The sequence below is a fragment of the Astatotilapia calliptera genome, chromosome 19 (genome assembly GCF_900246225.1).
Source record: "Astatotilapia calliptera chromosome 19, fAstCal1.2, whole genome shotgun sequence".
Taxonomy (NCBI): domain Eukaryota; kingdom Metazoa; phylum Chordata; class Actinopteri; order Cichliformes; family Cichlidae; genus Astatotilapia; species Astatotilapia calliptera.
The window spans coordinates 15,313,015-15,335,566 of NC_039320.1; the positions used below are offsets into that span (position 1 = coordinate 15,313,015).

Genomic DNA, 22,552 nt, shown 5'->3' on the forward strand with positions numbered 1-22,552 from the left:
AGGTATACTTTTCCAGTGGGTAGGTGAGGTTCAAAGTGTACATTAGTCCAAACAGCATTGCAGCTGCTAGGGTATAGTTATCCAAATCCTGCCAGACTCTCTGGCCTTCAAGGACTATCCCGATGTCCTCAAGGCTGCCATTGCCATCTCTTGACTTTATGATGTAAATTCCCATGGTTGTTTCCTTATTAGATCGTTGGATAATGGCTTCATCTTTGGCCTAGAAAATGCAGAATTCCAAAATTTAATTAAACAGAACACTGGTCAAAGAACATTATACCAAATCTTATTTTAATCTGTTTCACTATTCCAAAAAATGTTAACATTAACACATTAGGTGAACAAAAAACGGATTCATTACAGCATGTGATTTGAGTCCTCAGAATGCTTAAAAAGGTAATGCATGAAGTGAAATCTCCATGCAAAGAAGCAGAATACTGTCAGAGCATAGAGAGGTGAACTATGAACTCCACACATGGTCCTAATGCAGATAAAAGAAAAAAAAAAACAAAAAACGCACCCATGGTAAATTGTGAAGATCCCAGGTGATTTTCAACATACTCCTGGCATAGAGTGACAAGCAGCCTTTTGTTAAAATTATTATTTTCCCTAAAGTGTATACACAAATAAATTTTTTTCTTACCTGGGCCGTGGGCTCCAGAATGTTCTGAAGTCTTCTTCCTATTTGTCCTCCTCGCCTTTTGAAGACCTTTATTAGTTTTGTCAGATAGCACATCTATCTGTGAGAGTAATCTGGACTGCAGTGGCATGGTGGTAATGCGCTTAAACTCTGCATTTATCTAAAAAGAGAAGTTGTCACATAAAAATGCTGTCAAAATCTCAAATCTCACAAGGTTACATCCACACAAAGTTGTTATTTTATGTCATATTACTATTTATTAGCTATGGGTCCCATGTTGCTGAGCAGTTCCATAGTTGCCCTTACTTCCATACCACCCAAAGCCTGTTTGCAACCACAGCAGTTGCCTCCTTCTGGCCATTTTGCAGTTCTGTCAAATGACCCAGAAACTACATCTATTATTGTCATATACACATCAAGGTCTTTCATTAATACTTAGTTAAATTAGTTAATTTGACCTTTCCAGAAAATTTACCTTACAGAATGTGAGATAACATATGCAAATCTTCACTAGTAAATAAAATAATGTTATTAAAACCTTAACTGTAACACCTCTACGTAACAGCGCTAGAGAATTGTTCTGAAGCAACACCAATCTGCCCTTCAGCAGGCATAAGCACCATATATCGATACAGAAAAAATTAATTTAACATATTTATATTGTCATTATTTTTATCTCTTTAAGCCCTCCTCTCAGCCTCTCTATAAATCAGTTAAAACAATTTGGTGTCATGCCCTAAATAAACCGACTTTAGTGAAGACACCCCCCCCCCCCCCAACACACACACACACAGAGCCCACCCCATGGCAAACTAGCTTATTTAACTGTTTAACTAAAACATTTTAGGTACAACCAGTTAACTAAATGGACACGAGTTTGTTAGTCTGTATTCACTGAGAAAAAACAAGCGAATGTGACTGGGCACACACTGGAAAAAAAGCTAATGCACATAATATTGTCTCGCAGCTTAAGCTAGCATTATCGTTAGTTAACTTAAGGAATGACTTGTTTTTTACATTATGTTGCTCAACAGCAATTCATGAGAAAAACTTCCCCATCTAATGGATGTTCTCTTCGTTTCCTCTCAAACATGTAGTTTTCAGTTTACCTCGACAAAGTAAAGCTCAGCACCAAACGTAAACGAAGCGAAGACAAAAAATGGCGGACCGCCACAGTGAATTTTCCCTCGCAGAACACACCCGGGGGGGGGGGGGTTTCCACAGAAAACATAACTATTTTCTGTTATTTTGATATGACTGGTTTTAAAAGACTGAACATCCTTCTAAAACAAGTGAAAGGCGTGAGACTTAATTATGTTTATGTTCCGTTATTTGAGGTTATGGATGTTCCTACCACTTAACATTTACCTGATACTACAGTTTAGACCAAAAATATAAATGATTCATGTTGGATATATTTACTGTATTTTTACTAATTTAACAACGTCATCATTGCATTAGTCGCTTTATGCTATAGCATTACGCTTACATTAGCTTGAAGCTCAAGGTCGTCATTTTATTTAATTTCTTTTTCTGGGCTTACAAACAGGACACACAACATTTAGATAACCGTTACACTGAAGCTTGGGTCTGTGTTGAGTCTTCCAGCTGCTGACTACAGAAGCTAGATTGACCTTTCAGCATGTTTATAGCGGCTGTGGCTATGTGCTGGTAATGTTACCATGTGTGAGCAGTCACATTGGCAGCAGACATGTTTCAACAAACTAGTCATATCCCAGCCCTACATTAGCTTGTTTAATGGTTAAGACACTGCAGGTACCACCACTTACTACAGACACCGATGCAAGTTTGTAATAGTCTGTTAATTTAGACTGAAAGAATATACAAACAATATTAACTCACATTATATATGTTAATTACTAATTTGCTTATCGCATAATTTCGGTTACCATTAGCTAACTGGAGCCTAACATTAGCCTTTCATGGTTTTCGATAAACAGCCCACATACCTGTAAAATAACAACACCCCAGTAAAAGTCCACATATATAAAGGGTCTACACTCTTTCTCACTGGTGTGTTAGCTTTAAAATCTTATTTACCTTCAAGTGTAAAACTCCAGATGGTAGTAGATTTTCCAAAGCGAGAGACAAAAATGGCGGACAGTGCAGCCGATTTTTCCTTTCCAGGGGGCGGAGCTTGAGGATAAAACATGACTAACTTGTTTCTTTTCAACATGATTTGTTCTAAAAGAATGAATATTCTTAAAGAATATGTGAAAATTAAAAGACAAAAATATGTTTAGATGTGAAATTTAAATTAGTCATGCTGGCTATATGAAGTAATTCTATGCAAATTCAACAACCACCCTATTGCATTTTTTTCAGTGTATACGATGCTGACACCTTTTGTCCAACAGAACATGAATACAGTTCTCAACAAAGTCATCCTCGGATTATTCTTCATTTTAAAGTGGGATTCAGGTAATCTGCAGTCTGATCAACATTTTTAATGTTTTTGCAGTTGTTGTGAATGTTTTGTTTTGACAGTGTTTGAGTGAAACACTATGCTACATATAAAAGGTTGTGTGTGGTAACATCTTCTGTTAAACTCGTAGGTGATGGGAGTGATGTCACCCAAAACTCCACGATTTGGAAAAAACAGGGCGAAGATGGAACCATAAACTGCAGACATACCAAGAGTGTAGACTATTCTCAGATGTATTGGTACAGACAGCTGCCTGGAGAAACTATGAAACTCGTTGTGTTCACAAGTACAGCAAAACCTGATCATGATTTTGGAAATTTCAGCAGGGAGAAATTCGCAGCCACCAAGCCTGACGCTTACACTGGGACATTCACAATAAAGAATCTGGAGCCTACAGATAAAGGCTTGTATTTCTGTGCTGTGAGCAAACACAGTGATACAGATGCACCAAGTAGCTGAACAAAAACCCCAGCACACTGTCAAAGTCTTACCTGCTAATCTCCTCTACTGTGGTACCCACCACACAATACATGCACCTGCAGCTTTTTATCTGTGACAGTTATTCTTTATATTCTGACTTTATAAATCAAAAACATGTCTCTATAGCTTTTAATTGTACAAGGCAAAAAGACAAATGTATGATATTTGTGCCTTAAATGTATGAAAGAGAAATAATTAGCAAGTGTTTAAAATTGTAAATGCTTTACTATATGATAGTTAAAGTGTCCACTTCTGGTCATGTTAACTTTTTTTTTCAGATCCAGTCAAACTAAAATAAAATAAAAGGAGATCCACTGAGCTGAATAATCAGCCACACTGCGAGTTAGTTTCTAAAGAAAGAGGAATCTACTTCATTTGCAGTGCCCTTACCACAGTAGGTGGAGACAGACCTCAATAAATGAAATAATCACTTGCACAGACTGTCGTATGATGACAGCACTTTTCTCTTCTAGTGAAAGCAATGACGTAGACAACTCCTCACACCTCCTATGGTCATCATCTGGTAACAGCGATCTATTCTCATCTACAGCTGGTGAACCAACTATACTGAAAGGATCGCTAGCTTGAATTGTTTAAGATGATCGTTGTGGTTTCTATACTTTGTTTTCTTAACTTTCCAGGAATTACAGGTAGGAAAATAACAATGATAACAATACAATTCAAATTTAATGATTTCTGTGTTTAAACTCTTGTGTACTTTTACACAGGTGATGCGAAAAAGTGTCTACCAAACACCTCCTTCCATCATTAGGAGAATTGGTGAATCTGTTCAAAGTGAAATCAAATGTTGACATAGCATACCAAATTATCAGGTCATTCTCTGGTACAAACAAGACCAACATCAAACTTTGGAGATTCTGGGAAATCTCAACATCCAGGTGGCAAAAAAAGAAAACAATCTGAGTGGAAATATCAGCTTTGATGGAGATGGCCGTGAAAAGTCAGCACTCACCACTTATAATGTAAAGTTAAATGACAGTGCAGTGTATTTCTGTGCTGCCAGTCAGCACAGTGCTGCAGTTCACTGTAAAGTCAGTACAAAAACCCTTTCTCTTATCTGCCCAACACACCAAAAAAAGCCTTAAGGCTCCTGAGCACCTCACAGCTAACTTCTTTCAGGATCTACAGTATCTAGGATACCTTCAGTCTGGATTATTCAAACACTGAGGACAATGTGCAAAGGGAAAATCAGCTTTAATGGAAATTGCAAAAACATTCAGCTGCAGATTCAAGATGCAAATTTCCTTTTCCACTCCATCCCAAATGTTCTCTATGTGACTGAAATCTGGTGACTGTGGAGGTCATTTTAGTACAGTCAGCTCTTTGTGATATTCAAGAAACCAGTTTAAGATCATCTGTTCAAAGTCACTTTTCTTCCCCATTCTGATGCTGATTGATTTGAACTTCAGCAGTTTGTCACAACCTGGTCAACATGCTTAATCCAACTGAGCTTCTGCCATGTGATTGAATTTTATTGAGTAACACTCCCACCTGAAACTCCTCATGTAACCACCTCTAATGGTTTTGTTCCAACAGAACACTGAGAACTTGATCACAAAGAAACAAGACTGCTGAGGGTATCAGGTAATTAAAAAACATGTAGGCTATAATGTAAATCCATATTAATATAATTTATGTTTTCAACTTGAATGTATAATTTAAATTCTTTCAAGAGCTTTATGATGGCAAATAATCTTGAATGCTTGTGAAAATTAACACATTCACATGATAACTTTTACCATTACACACAGGTTGATCTCATGGGAGTGATGTCACCCAGATCTCGTTTGCTATGGAAAAACAAGAATGATAATGCAACAATAAACTGCAGCCATACCAAGGGTGTTAGCTGTTTTCAGATGTATTGGTACAAACAAAACAAAACAGAGATTGTGACCCCCTAAGATGATATGTTATTGGCTCATTTTCAAACTTTAATAGCTGTTATAATCATTGGAAGAAACATAATATTAATTACCCTCCATAAAAAACAAGCAAACATGCATATATGGTTTACAAGCTGTATCCGTTTTCTTTTTAATAATTTAAAATATCTGAACTTTTAAACAATGATCAAAAATGCTACATATTCTAAAATCTGTTTTCCTCAGCCCTCATCTTGTATTGTTATTGGAAGTGATGACCTGTAGGGGGACCAACAGTATATATACTCCACTCTACACTTCAGCTTCATTAAGCAACACTCCCACCTGAAGTTTGTCACACGTCTGTCTCAAACTGGTCTTGTAAAAAACATGATGAACAAACGAGGCTGCCTCATTTTAAACTTTTTGCTGTGGGTATCAGGTAATTCGCAGTAAACTCTTTTATTATACCAATTCAACTCAAACTATTTCACATTTTGAAACAACTTATTTAAATTGACAGTTATTTTGTTCTAAGAAATTTTGGATAACAAAACACTTTTTTAATGCTAAAAATAGTAGAAAGGAAAATAAAAAACCTATAATAATGTGCATCATTACAGGTCGAACATATGGAAGTCATATCAACCAGGCCTCCATGCTTTGGAAAAACCAGGGTGAAGATGCAACTCTAAACTGCAGCCATGTCATGACAATAGAGTTTTACCAGATGTACTGGTACAGACAGCTGCCTGGAGAACCAATGAAACAAATGGTTTACACTATCCCAAACGCCGAACCTGACTTTGAGCCAGACTTCAGGGATGAAAAATTCTCAGTAACAAAGCCTGACGCTCGCAGTGGGACACTGACAGTGAAGAATTTGGTGCCAGGAGATCAAGGCTTGTATTTCTGTGCTGTCAGTATTCACAGTGATACAGTCACACTCAACACCCGTACAAAAACCTCAGATCATGAACTGTAGGGGGATGTCAAGGACCACAAATACTCACAACTGAACGTGGATTCATCATGTGAATAGTGACACCACAGATAACAGGATGACAGAGCTCCACACAGAGCAGTGACACTCCCACCTGCAACTCTGTATGTCAACATAAATTCATAGTTTCATTTACTCATTCATGCCTTACATCAAGCAGACCTGTGAATTAGGGCTGCCACGATTAGTCGACTAGTCACGATTACGTCGACTATTAAAATCGTCGACGACTAATTTAATAGTCGACGCGTCGTTTGAAGCTTTGTAAGATCACAAAAGCCGCAGGAATAAGTAGTAGGATTTAAGAGTGTAATAACGGACTGAAACAGAAGATGGCAGCACTGCATGTACAAGGATGCCAGCTGCCGTTAAACCCCGAAGAAGAAGAAGAAGAAGCTGCGTCCCAGAATTCATAGCGCGGCCCTGCTCAGTTTCCAACAATGGCGGCAGCTAGTTAGTTTTAATATTACTCTTATTATTCTTTCTGGGTCACAAAATAAACGTTTAACATATTTTCAGGCGAGAATGTAGCTGTGTAAACCTCAAATATCTGCTCAGTTTATCAGGACACCACATATTTTCAAAAACGCTCCGACGTTTTCGGAGACATCTGTTACCCACTAGCTCGATAGCTATCCGGGGGCTAGGTCACTAGCGCCGTGAGAACACCGGACTCCCGGCTAATCGTTTTCAAACCCACCGCCGTCTTTCGCTACTCAGGTTAAACATTTAATATAAGTCACTTAGATAACTTAAAAATGTTATTGTTTGGCTTTTTTTAGTATTTTATTTGTTCCGGAGTAAATCGGTTTGGCTGAGATTAAAGTTATAGTTTTTACACAGCAGAATAAACGTCAAGCAGACAGCTGATTATCAGAAGTGTGAGATGCTCCAGAATATACTCCGGTGTCTTGTTATATTTTAGATAGCAAGGAGTTTATTAAACTTCACCGAAACAATCTGCAGATTTCATTAAAATTTAATAAACTCTCATCTTGTCTTTATTTTTAGTTAGCACCTTAAACACTTAAAGCTGTAAGCTAATGATAGTTATATAAGAGCAGATGCTGCTGGTGCAATAAGCTGTAGTTTTACGTCCAATGGATTTGATTAGTCGACTAATCGCAAAAATAATCGGTGACTAGTCGACTATCAAAATAATCGTTTGTGGCAGCCCTACTGTGAATATAAATTGATCTATGCCATCTGACAAAGAAGGTTCAAGTTTCTTCTACTGAAGCTTTACAGTTCCCACTCAGTGGGTAAAATCTCAGACATGTCTCAACTCTAAATTTGAAAGATGTCTGAAAAGCAACCACAGCTCTGAACATTAAGTCCAACATGTTGGAGGACACCACACAGGGTGTGGAACCAGAATTTTATTTTTTCTTCTGAACATACAACACCATTTTTTTTCCTACAAGCTGACAAACATCAGTCTTAAAGTTTGAAATCACAACTAAAACTCATGGCACTGATGGACTGTAGGGGGACACCGAGTGCCACGTGTTTCCCACCTGCAGCTAGACTGAAAGTGATGATATGTATAGAGCAGCTCATGGGATCACATCACACACTGTAGTGACAGTCTCACCTGCAGCTCTTCACATGCTGACACCTTCTCTCAAGTAGAACATGGATATTGTTTTTATTAAACAGCTTGTCTTCGGATTATGCTTCATCTTAAAGAGGACTTCAGGTGATTTACACGTTTAGCAATATTTCCATGTTTTAGCCATCACCGAGAGTTATTCAGGTGTTTTCAGAGTGTTTCAATGTAAAACTGTGCTACATATAAAAGGTTGCGTGCGGTAATATCTTCTGTTAAACTCGCAGGTGATGGGAGTGATGTCACCCAAAACTCCATGATTTGGAAAAAACAGGACGAGTATGCAACAATAAACTGCAACCACACAAAGGATTATACTTATTCTCAGATGTATTGGTACAGACAGCTGCCTGGAGAAACTATGAAACTCGTTGTGTTCACAAGTACAGCAAAACCTGATCATGATTTTGGAAATTTCAGCAGGGAGAAATTCGCAGCCACCAAGCCTGACGCTTACACTGGGACGTTCACAGTGAAGGATCTGGAGCCTAAAGACAAAGGCTTGTATTTCTGTGCTGTGAGCAAACACAGTGATACAGATGCACCCAGTATCTGAACAAAAACCCCAGCACACTGTCAGTGCAAAGTTTTACCAACTAATCTCCTCTACTGTGGTACCCACCACACAATACATGCACCTGCAGCTTTTTATCTGTGACAGTTATTCTTTATATTCTGACTTTATAGAGATGATCAAAAATATTCTTGGCAGCACATGATATTTGTGACTGAAATGTATGATAGAGAAAATAAGAAGTACTCAGAATTACTGTAAATGTTCTACCGTGTAATAATTAAAGTGCTCACTTCCAGTCATGTTTACCGTTTTAGATCCAGCTAACTGAAACTGAATAAAAGGAATCGATTTAGCTAAATTAATAATCAGCCACACTGTGAGCTGTTCCTCTATAAAGTCTGAGCCACAGCATCTAACTCCACATAGCCATAACTCCATTTACTCCACTAGGTGGAGACAGAGTTCAATAAATGAAACCATCACTTTCACAGACTGTCTTATGAAGATTCTGCTGCTCAGCTATGACGTGCAATGACACAAACAACTGCAGACACCTCCTCAGGTTATCTGTTACCAGCGATTTATTGTCATCCACAGCTGATGAACTGACAATACGCAAAAGGACAGTTAGCTTAAATTGTTTGACATGATTGCTGTGGTCTCTATATTTTGTTTTCTTCACTTGCCAGAAATGACAGGTAGGGAAAACAACAACACTAATGATAAAACACATAATGTATTGTTAAAGATTTCTGTATTTAATGTCATTTTTTTTGCTTTTCCACAGGGGCATCTGACACAAAACGTGCCAACCAAACACCTCCATCCATCATTAAGAGAATTGGTGAATCTGTTGAAAGTGAAATCAAATGTTCACACAGCATACCAGGTTATCAGGTCATTCTCTGGTACAAGCAAGATGAAAAAGGAGTCCTACAATTTCTGGGATACCTAAATCTGGAATTTCCAAACATTGAGGATGATGTCAAAGGGAAAATCAGCTTTGATGGAGATGGCCAAAAATATTCAAACCTGGCCATTTCTAATGTTTCAGTGACTGACAGTGCCGTGTATTTCTGTGCTGCTAGTAAGCACAGTACTACAGATTCCACTGAAGTCAATACAAAAACCTCTCCTAATGTCTCTGACAGATTCATATCTGAACACCTGCTGCCAGTCTGCAGCCAAATCCAGACATTGAAAAAAATGACAGACTAACCGATGAAATTTGATCCCCTTTGAAGTCACATTTGAAGCTCAATTAAATCCTTAAGATTTCCTTTAATTGGTGAAAGCAGCAACAAATTAATTATGTTCACTGACAGAACACTGACATGCAATTCCTATAATAAAGCTGGACCAGTTTCCTTGTCAAGAATTTCAGTCAGCCAGAGAAAATTTCAAAAAAACAATCAAAAAAATACAACATGTTCTAAAATCCAGCTTCCTCAGTCATCATATGTTGTTGTTAATGGAAATCATGACCTGTAGGCAGACCAGCAGCGTCACATATGCTTGCATCTACATCCGGAGTGACAATTTCATTGAGCAACACTCCCGCCTCCAACTCTTCATACAACTGTCTCAAACAGGTCATGCCAAACAGAACGTGGACATCTTCATCATGAGCAAACGACGTCGCCTCATATTTTTATTCTTATTGCTGTGGGTATCAGGTAATTCCCAATAAACTTTATAATACAAATTCAACTTAAACCATTTCATGTTTTTAAGAAATTTATTTTAATTGCCTGTCATTTTGTTTTAAGAGATTTAGGATAACAAAAAATATGTAATGCTTAGTAGAAATGAACAACTGATCATGATCGCTTCTATTGTTACACACAGGTCTAACTGATGGGGGGGAAGTCAAGCAGACCTCCATACTCTGGAAAAACCAGGGTGATAATGTATCTATAGAATGCAGTCATACCTATGGCAGTGGCTATTTCCAAATGTACTGGTACAGACAGCTGCCTGGAGAACTAATGAAACAAATGGTTTTTACTACTCCAAACTCCCAACCTGACTTTGAACCAGACTTCAGGGATGAAAAATTCTCAACCATCAAGCGTGATGCTCACAGTGGGACACTGATAGTGAAGAATTTGGTGCCAGGAGATCAAGGCTTGTATTTCTGTGCTGTCAGTGAGCACAGTGATACAGCCACACTCAACACTCGTACAAAAACTCCAGATCATGAACTGTAGGGGGATGTCAAGGACCACAAATACTCACAACTGAACGTTGATTCATCGTGTGAAAGGTGACACCACAGATAACAAGATGACAGAGCTCCACACAGAGCAGTGACACAACCACCTGCAACTCTTCATAGCAATATAAATTCATACTGTCATTTATTCGTGTTTCAAAGACTACTACAACACAGACATTATCAAACACATTCACCTCTATTGTTTGATGCTTCTGCTATGGATGAGAGGTGACTTTGACTAAGGTCCCATCTAGAGCGTTCAGTATTTCAGGACCTTTTGCATTACTTGTTTTTTCTGCAAAAAACGAAAACAGTATAGGATAACAGCTCTTTGAGATTCATGCACTTCCACAACTTTGTGACAGCAGAAACCTGGCCATTTCTAATGTTTCTGTGACTGACAGTGCTGTGTATTTCTGTGCTGCTAGTCAGCACATGAATACAGATTCCACTGAAGTCAATACAAAAACCTCTTCTAATCTCTCTGACAGATTCATATCTGAACACCTGCTGCCAGTCTGCAACTAAATCTAGACTTTGAAAAAAGAGACTGACTAATTGAACAAGTTTGATCCCCTTTGAAGTCACATTTCAGGCTCAATTAAATCCTTAAGATTTGCTGTAAATGGTGAAAGCAGCAACAAATTAATTATGTTCACTGACAGAACACTGACATGCAATTCCTATAATCAAGCTGGACCAGTTCCCTTGTCAAGAATTTCAGTCAGGCAGAGACAATTTCAAAAAACAATCAAAAAAAAAAAAAGCACCATGTACATCTTCCTCAGTCATCATATGTTGTTGTTAATGGAAATCATGACCTGTAGGCGGACCAGCAGCGTCACATATACTTACAATTTCATTGAGCAACACTCCCGCCTCCAACTCTTCATACAACTGTCTCAAACAGGTCATGCCAAACAGAACGTGGACATCTTCATCATGAGCAAACGACGTCGCCTCATATTTTTATTCTTATTGCTGTGGGTATCAGGTAATTCCCAATAAACTTTATAATACAAATTCAACTTAAACCATTTCATGTTTTTAAGAAATTTATTTTAATTGCCTGTCATTTTGTTTTAAGAGATTTAGGATAACAAAAAATATGTAATGCTTAGTAGAAATGAACAACTGATCATGATCGCTTCTATTGTTACACACAGGTCTAACTGATGGGGGGGAAGTCAAGCAGACCTCCATACTCTGGAAAAACCAGGGTGATAATGTATCTATAGAATGCAGTCATACCTATGGCAGTAGCTATTTCTATATGTACTGGTACAGACAGCTGCCTGGAGAACTAATGAAACAAATGGTGTTTACTACTGAAAACTCCCAACCCGACTTTGAACCAGACTTCAGGGATGACAAATTCTCAGCCACCAAGACTGACGCTCACAGTGGGACACTGATAGTGAATAATTTGGTGCCAGGAGATCAAGGCTTGTATTTCTGTGCTGCTAGTATGCACAGTGATACAGCCACACTCAACACTCGTACAAAAACCTCAGATCATGAACTGTAGGGGGATGTCAAGAACCACAAATACTCACAACTGAACGTTGATTCATCATACCAATTCAACTCAAACTTCTTAATGTTTTGAAACAATTTATTTCAACTTACAGTTATTTTGTTCCAGGAAATTCTGGAAAAAAAAATTAAAATTAAAAAATTAAAAAATTAAAAATCTTTAATGCTGTACAAGTAGAAATGAACAAAATTTGAGATGATAACTTTTATCGTTACACACAGGTCAAACCTATGGAAGTGATGCCAACCAGATTTCCATGTTATGGAAAAAAGAGAATGAAGATGCAACTATACACCGCAGCCATACCAAGGGCAGTAGCTATTACCAGATGTACTGGTACAGACAGCTGCCTGGAGAACTAATGAAACAAATGATGTTTCTGTGCTGTGAGTGAGCACAGTGATACAGCCACACTCAACACTCGTACAAAAACCTCAGATCATGAACTGTAGGGGGATGTCAAGAACCACAAATACTCACAACTGAACGTTGATTCATCGTGTGAATGGTGACACCACAGACAACAGGATCGCAGAGCTCTCTCTTCACCACAACAGATCAGTACAGTGTCCACATCACTGCAGTCGGCGCTTCAACCTGTCTGTCAGCCTCATGCTCCTCCCTCCCCTCACTTGTGAACAAGACTCTCCACCTGGGGTAGTGACTCTGACCCTCTGTGGGTACATCACCATTTTGCAGGTCTTGCACTTGGAGGCGCTGATTCTCATTTCCGGTGTTTCACACTTGGCCTTGAACATCTGCAGTGCCAGCTGCAACAGTTGAAGTCTTGGCTAAGCCATTTACAGACTTAAGGGGGATCCTAAATGACATTTACAATCCCATCTACAATTAGAAAGTATGTATATAAACACACATGTGCACATACAGTGGGATGCAAAAGTTTGAGCAACCTTGTTAATAGTCATTATTTTCGTTGGTTGTTACAATAAAAAAATGTCAGTTAAATATATCATATAGGAGACACACACAGTGATATTTGAGAAGTGAAATGAAGTTGATTGGATTTACAGAAAGCGTGCAAAAATTGTTTAAACAAAATCAGGCAGGTGCATAAATTTGGGCACTGTTGTCATTTTATTGATTCCAAAAGCTTTACAACTAATTATTGGAACTCAAGTTGGCTTGGTAAGCTCAGCGACCCCTGACCTACATACACAGGTGAATCCAATAATGAGAAAGAGTATTTAGGGGGGTCAATTGTAAGTTTCCCTCCTCTTTTAATTTTCTCTGAAGAGTAGCAACACGGGGGTCTCAAAACAACTCTGAAATGACCTGAAGACAAAGATTGTTCACCATCATGGTTTAGAGGGGGGATACAGAAAATGGACTCAAAGATTTAAGCCGTCTGTTTCCACAGTTAGGAACATACTGAGAAAATGGAAGACCACAGGCTCAGTTCAAGTTAAGGCTCGAAGTGGCAGACCAAGAAAAATCTCAGATAGACAGAAGCGACGAATGGTGAGAACAGTCAGAGTCAACCCACAGACCAGCACCAAAGACCTACAACATCATCTTGCAGCAGATGGAGTCACTGTGCATCGTTCAACCATTTGGCGCACTTTACACAAGGAGATGCTGTATGCGAGAGTGATGCAGAGGAAGCCTTTTCTCCGCCCACAGCACAAACAGAGCCGCTTTAGGTTTGCTAAGCACATTTGGACAAGCCAGCTTCATTCTGGAATAAGGTGCTGTGGACTGATGAAACTAAAATTGAGTTATTTGGGCATAACAAGGGGCGTAGTGCATGGAGGAAAAAGAACACAGCATTCCAAGAAAAACACCTGCTACCTACAGTAAAATATGGTGGTGGTTCCATCATGCTGTGGGGCTGTGTGGCCAGTGCAGGGACTGGGAATCTTGTCAAAGTTGAGGGACACATGGATTCCACTCAGTATCAGCAGATTCTGGAGACCAATGTCCAGGAATCAGTGACAAAGCTGAAGCTGTGCCAGGGCTGGATCTTTCAACAAGACAACGACCTGAAACACTGCTCAAAATCCACTAAGGCATTCATGCAGAGGAACAAGTACAACGTTCTGGAACGGCCATCTCAGTCCCCAGACCTGAATGTTATTGAAAACCTGTGGTGTGAGTTAAAGAGAGCTGTCCATGCTCAGAAACCATCAAACCTGAATGAACTAGAGATGTTTTGTAAAGAGGAATTGTCCAAAATACCTTCAACCAGACAATCATTTCACAATCCAGACTCTCATTGGAACCTGCAGGAAGCATTTAGAGGCTGTAATTTCTGCAAAAGGCGGATCTACTAAATATTGATTTCATTTCTCTGTTGTGGTGCCCAAATTTATGCACCTGCCTGATTTTGTTTAAACAATTATTGCACACTTTCTGTAAATCCAATAAACTTCATTTCACTTCTCAAATATCACTATGTGTGTCTCCTATATGATATATTTAACTGACATTTTTTATTGTAACAACCAAAACAGGAAAATAATGACTATTAACAAGGTTACCCAAACTTTTGCATCCCATTGTACACGCACACAAAATACGTGTTTGTGGGATCAATTCTAAACTATAGCGACAGTCTCACCTGCAGCCAATAGGACATGGATACTGTTTTCATCAAACAGGTATTCCTCTGATTATTCTTCATTTTCAAGTGGACTTCAGGTCATTTATAATCTGATGAACATATTCATATTTTTCCCAATAATGTAAGAGTTCCAGGGGTTTTCAGAGTGTTTCAATGGAAAACTGTGTCAAATATATATCGCATGTAGTAAAAGTTTGTGTTAAACTCACAGGTCTGTCACAGAGACTCCATAATCTAGGGGAAAACACAGGGCAAAGATGCAATGATCAGCTAAAACCACATCAATTCATCGTTATAAAATTAATTGTGTTCACCAGTTATAATGTTTACCGTTTTAGATACAGTCCCACTGAAAAGAAACAAAAGGAATACATGTGTTGAATTAATAATCAGCGGCACACCAAGTCAGTTTCTATAGAAGGCTGAGGGCCAGAATCTAACGCCACATGGCTTGTGCTCCATTTACAGTACCCTCACTCCAGTAGGTGGAGACAGACCTCAATAAATTAAATCTTCACGCCCACAGATTGTCGAATGACAACAGTGTTTTCCACTGCTAGTTTAAGAAATGAAGTAGAAACCTGCTGACACCTCCCATGTGCATCATCTGGTAACCGCGATCTATTCTCATCCAAAGCTGATGAACCAACTATACTGAAAGGAAAGCAGAGATAAATCGTTTAAAATGATCATTGTGGTCACTATATTTTGTTTTCTGCACTTCCCAGAAATTACAGGTAGGGAAAACAACAATAATTATAACAATACAATGATTATAACATAATGATTCCTGTATTTAAACACTGTTTTTCCACAGGTGCATCTGACACAAAAAGTCTCTCCCAAACACCTCCTTCCATCATTAGGAGAATTGGTGAATCTGTTCAAAGTGAAATCAAATGTTCACACAGCATTAAGGATTATGAGGTCATTCTTTGGTACAAGCAAGACCAACACCAAACTTTGGAGATCCTGGGATATGTCAACCTGCAGTTCGTGAATAAAGAAAGCAATCCGAGTGGAAATATCAGCTTTGACGGAGATGGCCGTAAAAAGTCAGCCCTCACCATCTATAATCTAAAGTTCAGTGACAGTGCAGTGTATTTCTGTGCTGCCAAACGCCACAGTGCTGCAGTTCACTGTAAAGTCAGTACAAAAACCTATTCCCTTATTTGCCTGACAGAACAACAAAGTGCTGGGGATCCTGAGCACCTGCAGCTTTCAAGTTTGAGTTTGTTAAATTCATGTTCAATTAATATGATATTTTAAATACACAGTAATTTGCTTTAGCAATGCTCTCTATGCACTTCAAACAAGTTGAAAAAAACTTCCTTTCTGAAGCTGGAAACACTCCCACCTGAACTCTTCATTTCATGTGACTTGTAGTACTTCACAATCAGAAGATGGAGATTATCATTAAAATGAAACACAGGCTCCTCAGGCTATTAATCGTTCTGTTGTACACCCAAAAGCACCTATGTACTTTGAACATACAACCGCTACATTTGTAATAACCTTAAATTTCAGATATATCCAAGGTTTGAACTGAGGCCACCAAGCCTGATGCTCACCTTGAGGAATTTGGAGCCATAAGATAAAGGCTTGTATTTCTGTTCTGCGTTTCAGGGACCAATGTGCAACATCTGTATAAGACAGACATTCATTTTCATCACAAAGTGGCATCTATGATCCCTCTGCACGTATGAATCGTGCATCAAGAATAGTTTACACAAACTCATTTTTACTAGTTGATAAATGCAAGTCAGTCAGTGGATACAAAACTAAATGATTCAGTAAAATATAGAAAGATAACTTTAGATACAGATTTAAATGATTGTGCTCTGATCTTACATGAGTAAAAGGAATATCGATGCTGAAGTGACTACCAACCAAGGGGACACAGGGGAAAGATAATGATTTTTACACCCCCAGGGGGAGACAAATGTCAGCAAATGAAATAAGGTAGCAAACATATTGCACATGCCCAAAACCACAATATCTACACATAGCCTGCAGATAAAGTCAAAGCTTTGGTTTCATATCTGTCATGCATTAACTGTGATGTGCTTCACAGGAGAGGAATGTTCAACATGATCTCCACAGTCTTCATTCTCTTTTTCTTTCAGCTGATAACGGATAACGGTGAGTATTCTAAGATCAGGAAATCATCACAGAGCTGGTAATTTCATTTCTAAAATAATCATGTGTTATTTTATTCCCAACAGGAGTTTCTAGCACCTACAATGTCCTGCAAACACCTCCTTCCATCATTAAGAAAGTTGGTCAATCTGTTTCCAGTGAGATCCACTGTTCACACAACGTGTCAATTTTTGAACGGATTCTCTGGTATAAACAAGACAAACGCAGAGCTCCACAGTTCCTTGGATACCTAAATCTGAACTTTCCCTACCCCGAGGAGGATGTCAAAGGAAAAATCATCTTTAACGGAAATGGCAAAAAATATTCAAACCTGACCATTTCTAATGTTTCAGTGACTGACAGTGCTGTGTATTTCTGTGCTGCTAGTCAGCACAGTACTACAGATCCAACTGAAGTCAATACAAAAACCTCTCCCAATGTCTATGACACAGATTAATATCTAAACACCTGCTGCCAGTCTGCAACTAAACCTAGCCTCAGAAAAAAGTCACTGACAGCTGCCTGGAGAACTAATGAAACAAAAGGCGTTTACTACTGCAAGCTCTTAACCTGACTTTGAAACAGACTTCATGAGTAAAAGGTTCTCAGCCATCAAGCGTGATGCTCACAGTGGGACACTGATAGTGAAGAATTTGGTGCCAGGAGATCAAGGCTTGCATTTCTGTGCTGTCTGTGAACACAGCGATACAGCCACACTCAACGCCTGTACAAAAATCTCACATAATGAACTGTAGGGGGATGTCAAGGACCACAAATACTCACAACTGACGATGGAGATACCACAGATCAAAGAGCTCCCCACAAAGCAGTGACACTCCCACCTGCAACTCTTTATATCAACATAAATTCAAACTGTCGTTTATTCACGTGCTCCCATCTTCTACAACATGGACATTTTCATATATGGTCACCTCACCTTTTTGATATTTCTGCTTTGGATCAAAGGTGAGATGTACTGAGATCTCATTTATTCTGTTACTTATTTTAGGGATGGCAGAAACAAGTGATCATAATTAAAGGCTTTATACTTAAACATCTGCATTATTAATTGAACTGTTCTACACACACAGGTTCAATTGATGCCAAGGATGTCACACAAACTCCCATGCTGTGGGAACAACAGGGTAATAATGCAACAATGGACTGCAGCCATACCAAGGATGCTTCCTATATCCAGATGTACTGGTACAGACAGCTGCCAGGAGAAAATATGGAACTGATTGTGTTCACAACAACAGCCAAAAAATACGATCACGACTTTGGAAAATTCAGCAAAGAGAAATACTCAGCCACAAAGACTGAGGTTCATGATGGGACATTTACAGTGAAGGACCTGGAGCCAAAGGACAGCGGCTGGTATTTCTGTGCCGTCAGTAAGCACAGTGATACAGACTCATGTGAAAGCTGAACAAAAACCTCACTGAATGGTTGGCACAAGTGTTGCAATTATTCCCTGTACTGTAGGGGGACCTCAAGTACAACTACACATCAGAATCGTATGAAGCTTTTCAACCTCCCACCACACACACATTTCAGTTTAGGTTCCTCTGAACAGGATGATGATCACAGCTGGTCTGATCAAACTCTCTTCAGCTCTAGCTTCATTGGAGGTACTGTCCACTATGATAGTGATCTGTACTTTTCACTCTGCTCACCCCACAGGAGTTTCTAGCACCTACCATGTCCTGCAAACACCTCCTTCCATCATTAAGAAAGTCGGTCAATCAGTTTCCAGTGAGATCCACTGTTCACACGATGTGTCAACTGTTGATTGCATTCTCTGGTACAAACAAGATGAACACAAAGCTCTAAAAGTTCATGGGATACCTAAACGTGGAATATCCAAACCACGCAGATAATGTGAAAGTGAAAATCAGCTCTGATGGAAATGTCAAACAACATTCAAACCTGACCATTTCTAATGTTTCAGTGACTGACAGAAACATGTGCATTGGGCTCAGTATAGTATTACAGCTCCACTAAAGTCAATACAAAACCTTACCTAATGTCTCTGAGGCAGATTAATATCTGAACACCTGCAGCCAGTATGCAACTAAATTTAGCCTTAAGGTTTTGAGAGTTTCAAGACAGATTTGATCCCATTTGAAGACATGTTGCTGGCTTAGATTAAACCTTAAGCGTTGTTATAATCGTTGGAAGAAGCAGGGAATTAATTTTGATCAATTGTTAAAGTCACACACATAATTGTGTTTCCTGCCACTATGCTAGATGTCTTGTCCTCTGAAGAATTTAACAGTCAGGAATATAAACACAAGCTCGTGAACTGTAGGGGGATGTCAAGCACCACAAATGCTCACAACTTCTCTTTGATTCAGGATCACACAGCATGGCACAAAGCAGCGACACCCCCACCTGAAACTCTATATGTCAATGTAAATGCATACTGCCATTAATTCATGCATCTCCAACAACATGGACCTCATCAAGCATGGTCAGCTCAGCTGTTTGACTTTTCTTCTTTGGATGAAAGGTGGATTAGACTAAGATTTCATTTACATAAGGTGTATATGGTTTAACATTGTACTTTTAAAAAATGTCATTATTAACCAAACATTTATAAACACACAGGTCTAACTGATGCCAAGGATGTCACACAAACTCCCATGCTGTGGGAACAACGGGGTAATAATGCAACAATGGACTGCAGCCATACCAAGGGTGCTTTCTATATCCAGATGTACTGGTACAGACAGCTGCCAGGAGAAAATATGGAACTGATTGTTTTCACGACAACAGCCAAAAAATACGATCACGACTTTGGAAAATTCAGCAAAGAGAAATACTCAGCCACAAAGACTGAGGCTCGCGATGGGACATTTACAGTGAAGGACCTGGAGCCAAAAGACAGCGGCTGGTATTTCTGTGCCGTCAGTGAGCACAGTGATACAGACTCATGTGAAAGCTGAACAAAAACCCCACTGAATGGTTGGCACAAGTGTTGCAATTATTTCCTGTACTGTAGGGGGACCTCAAGTACAACTACAGAGCGGGAAATCGTATGAAGCTCTTTAGCTTCCCACCACACACACATTCAAGTTTAGGTTCTGAGCAGGATGATGATCGCAGCTGGTCTGATCAAACTCTTTTCAGTGCTTTGTCTGCATATACGAGCCTTCCACATACATGACCGCATGAAAAACCATTCACAGAAAATTAAAAGCTCATATTCACAGGCTGATTAACTCATTCAGTGGATACAAACATAACTAATCAATAAAATAAAGAAAGATACATTTAGTTACAGGTTTAAATGACCGGTTAATGATATGACATACAGAACGATATACAGTCATGTGAGAAAATTAGGACACCCTATGAAAGCCTGTATATTTTAAAATATATTTGGCCATATGGATATTTAATACCAATTTTAATGATACCGAGGGATTCAAATAATATAACTAAACAATTAAAAACAATAAGAAAAGCCTTTTTAAACTTCATGTGAAATGTAATTTAAAAAGAATGCAATTTTTGGTGAGGAATAAATTAGGACACCCCCACATATTATCCCACTTAAAATGGTTAAATTCACACACAGGTGTATCACATCAGGTGCACATGATCAGTACATCGTTAACCAGCATTTTAAAGGAGCCTTGCCTTATTTAAACCTCAGATTTAGTTTAGTGTGCTCCTGACTGTTGAAGTGTTGAAGTGAGCGCCATGATGAGATCTAAAGAGCTGTGTGATACCCTCAGAAAGAAGATTCTGGCTGCTTGCGAGTCTGGTAAGGGACTTAAAAAGATCTCAAAAGAATTTGACATCAGCCATTCCATCCATCCGGAAAATTGTTTACAAGTGGAGGACATTCAAAACAACTGCTACCACGCCCAGGTCTGGCCGTCCAAGCAAATTCACCCCCAGAGCAGACGGCAAGATCCTCAAAGAAGTCATCAAAAATCCTAAAACGTCATCACGGGAACTACAGCAGGCTCTGGCTACCATTGATGTGAAAGTGCATGACTCTACTATCATAAAGAGACTACACAAGTTTGAGTTTCACGGGAGGTGTGCAAGGAGGAAATATTTTTCTTAGAGAGCAAAGGTTAAGGCCAGACTGAAGTTTGCCAGAGCGAACACAGACAAAGACCATGACTTCTGGAATAATGTTCTTTGGACAGATGAGTCTAAAATTGAATTATTTGGACACCAGAACAGTAGACATGTTTGGCGTAAACCAAATACAGCCTTCCAAGAAAAGAACCTCATAACAACTGTGAAGCATGGAGGTGACAGTATCCTAGTTTGGGGATGCTTTGCTGCAGCAGTACCTGGCCAGCTCACCATCATAGAATCCATCATGAATTCTGCTGTGTATCAGAGGGTGCTTGAAGAACATGTGAAACCATCTGTTAAAAAATTAAAGCCGAAGCAGAACTGGACACTGCAACATGACAATGAACCAAAGCATTCCAGCAAATCCACCAAGGACTGGCTAAAAACTAAGAAGTGGAGAGTCCTGGAATGGCCAAGTCAAAGCCCTGATCTTAACCCCATTGAGATTCAGTGGGGTGACTTGAAACTGGCTGTACATGGCAGAAAACCCTCAAACATCTCACAGCTGAAGGAATTCTGCATTGAGGAGTGGGGCAATCCTTCTTCTGATCGATGTCAGAGACTGGTAAAAGGCTACAAAAGGCGTCTCGCTGAAGTTAAGTCAGCCACAGGAAGCAACACTAGTTATTAGGGGGGTAGGGTGTTCTAACTTTTTCCTCCATTGAAATAAACATTTTTGATTATATCTTTTTTTTTTTTTCATGTTTCACAAAATGTTCATTTTTGTTGTTTAATTGCAATTACGCCACTTTCTTTTCCAGTAATACCTAAAATCAGGATTGCTTCATAATAAAGAGCTGATTATTTAATGGGGTGTCCTAATTTTCTCACATGACTGTACACACACTGAAATTACCACCAACCATTATGTTAAAAACAAAACAAACAAAAAAAAAACCCCAAAACATATTTTACTCAAAGAGAGCCCAACTTCGTAAAAATCTGTATTTGCTGATAACAAAGATGATATATATCACACCAACAGGGGGAGACAAATGTCAGCAAATGAATAATGTCACAAACATTTTGCATACGCCCAAATGCCACAATATCTATATAGCATGCTGATAAAGTGAAAGCTTTGGTTTCTTAACTGTGATGAACTCCACAGAACAGAAAAGGAAGGGTCTATATTCAACATGATGTACACAGTCTTCTTGATCCATTTCTTTCAGCTCATAGGGAAGTATGGTGAGTATACTAACTTCAGGAAATTTCCACACAGCTGGTAATTTCTTTTTGAAAAAAAAAAATCACATGTTTTTGTTTTTTCCCCCACAGGAGTTTCTAGCACCTACAATGTCCTGCAAACACCTTCCATCATTAAGAAAGTTGGTCAATCAGTTTCCAGTGAGATCCACTGTTCACACAGTGTGTCGTCTTTTAATCAGATTC

The 22,552-nt window shown here is 38.9% G+C and overlaps 3 gene segments (V, D, J or C); all 3 read left to right on the top strand.

The window, feature by feature from the left end:
• Nucleotides 1-10,010: 10,010 nt before the first annotated feature.
• Nucleotides 10,011-10,791, top strand: LOC113012679 (T cell receptor alpha variable 5-like). The segment is given in 2 exon segments: nt 10,011-10,257; nt 10,430-10,791. Coding segments are annotated over 2 exon segments (579 nt in total).
• Nucleotides 10,792-17,940: 7,149 nt separating this feature from the next.
• On the top strand, nt 17,941-18,485 carry LOC113012680 (T cell receptor beta variable 29-1-like). The segment is given in 2 exon segments: nt 17,941-18,022; nt 18,148-18,485. Coding segments are annotated over 2 exon segments (396 nt in total).
• Nucleotides 18,486-19,509: 1,024 nt separating this feature from the next.
• Nucleotides 19,510-20,004, top strand: LOC113012681 (T cell receptor beta variable 24-1-like). The segment is given in 2 exon segments: nt 19,510-19,568; nt 19,667-20,004. Coding segments are annotated over 2 exon segments (396 nt in total).
• Nucleotides 20,005-22,552: the final 2,548 nt, after the last annotated feature.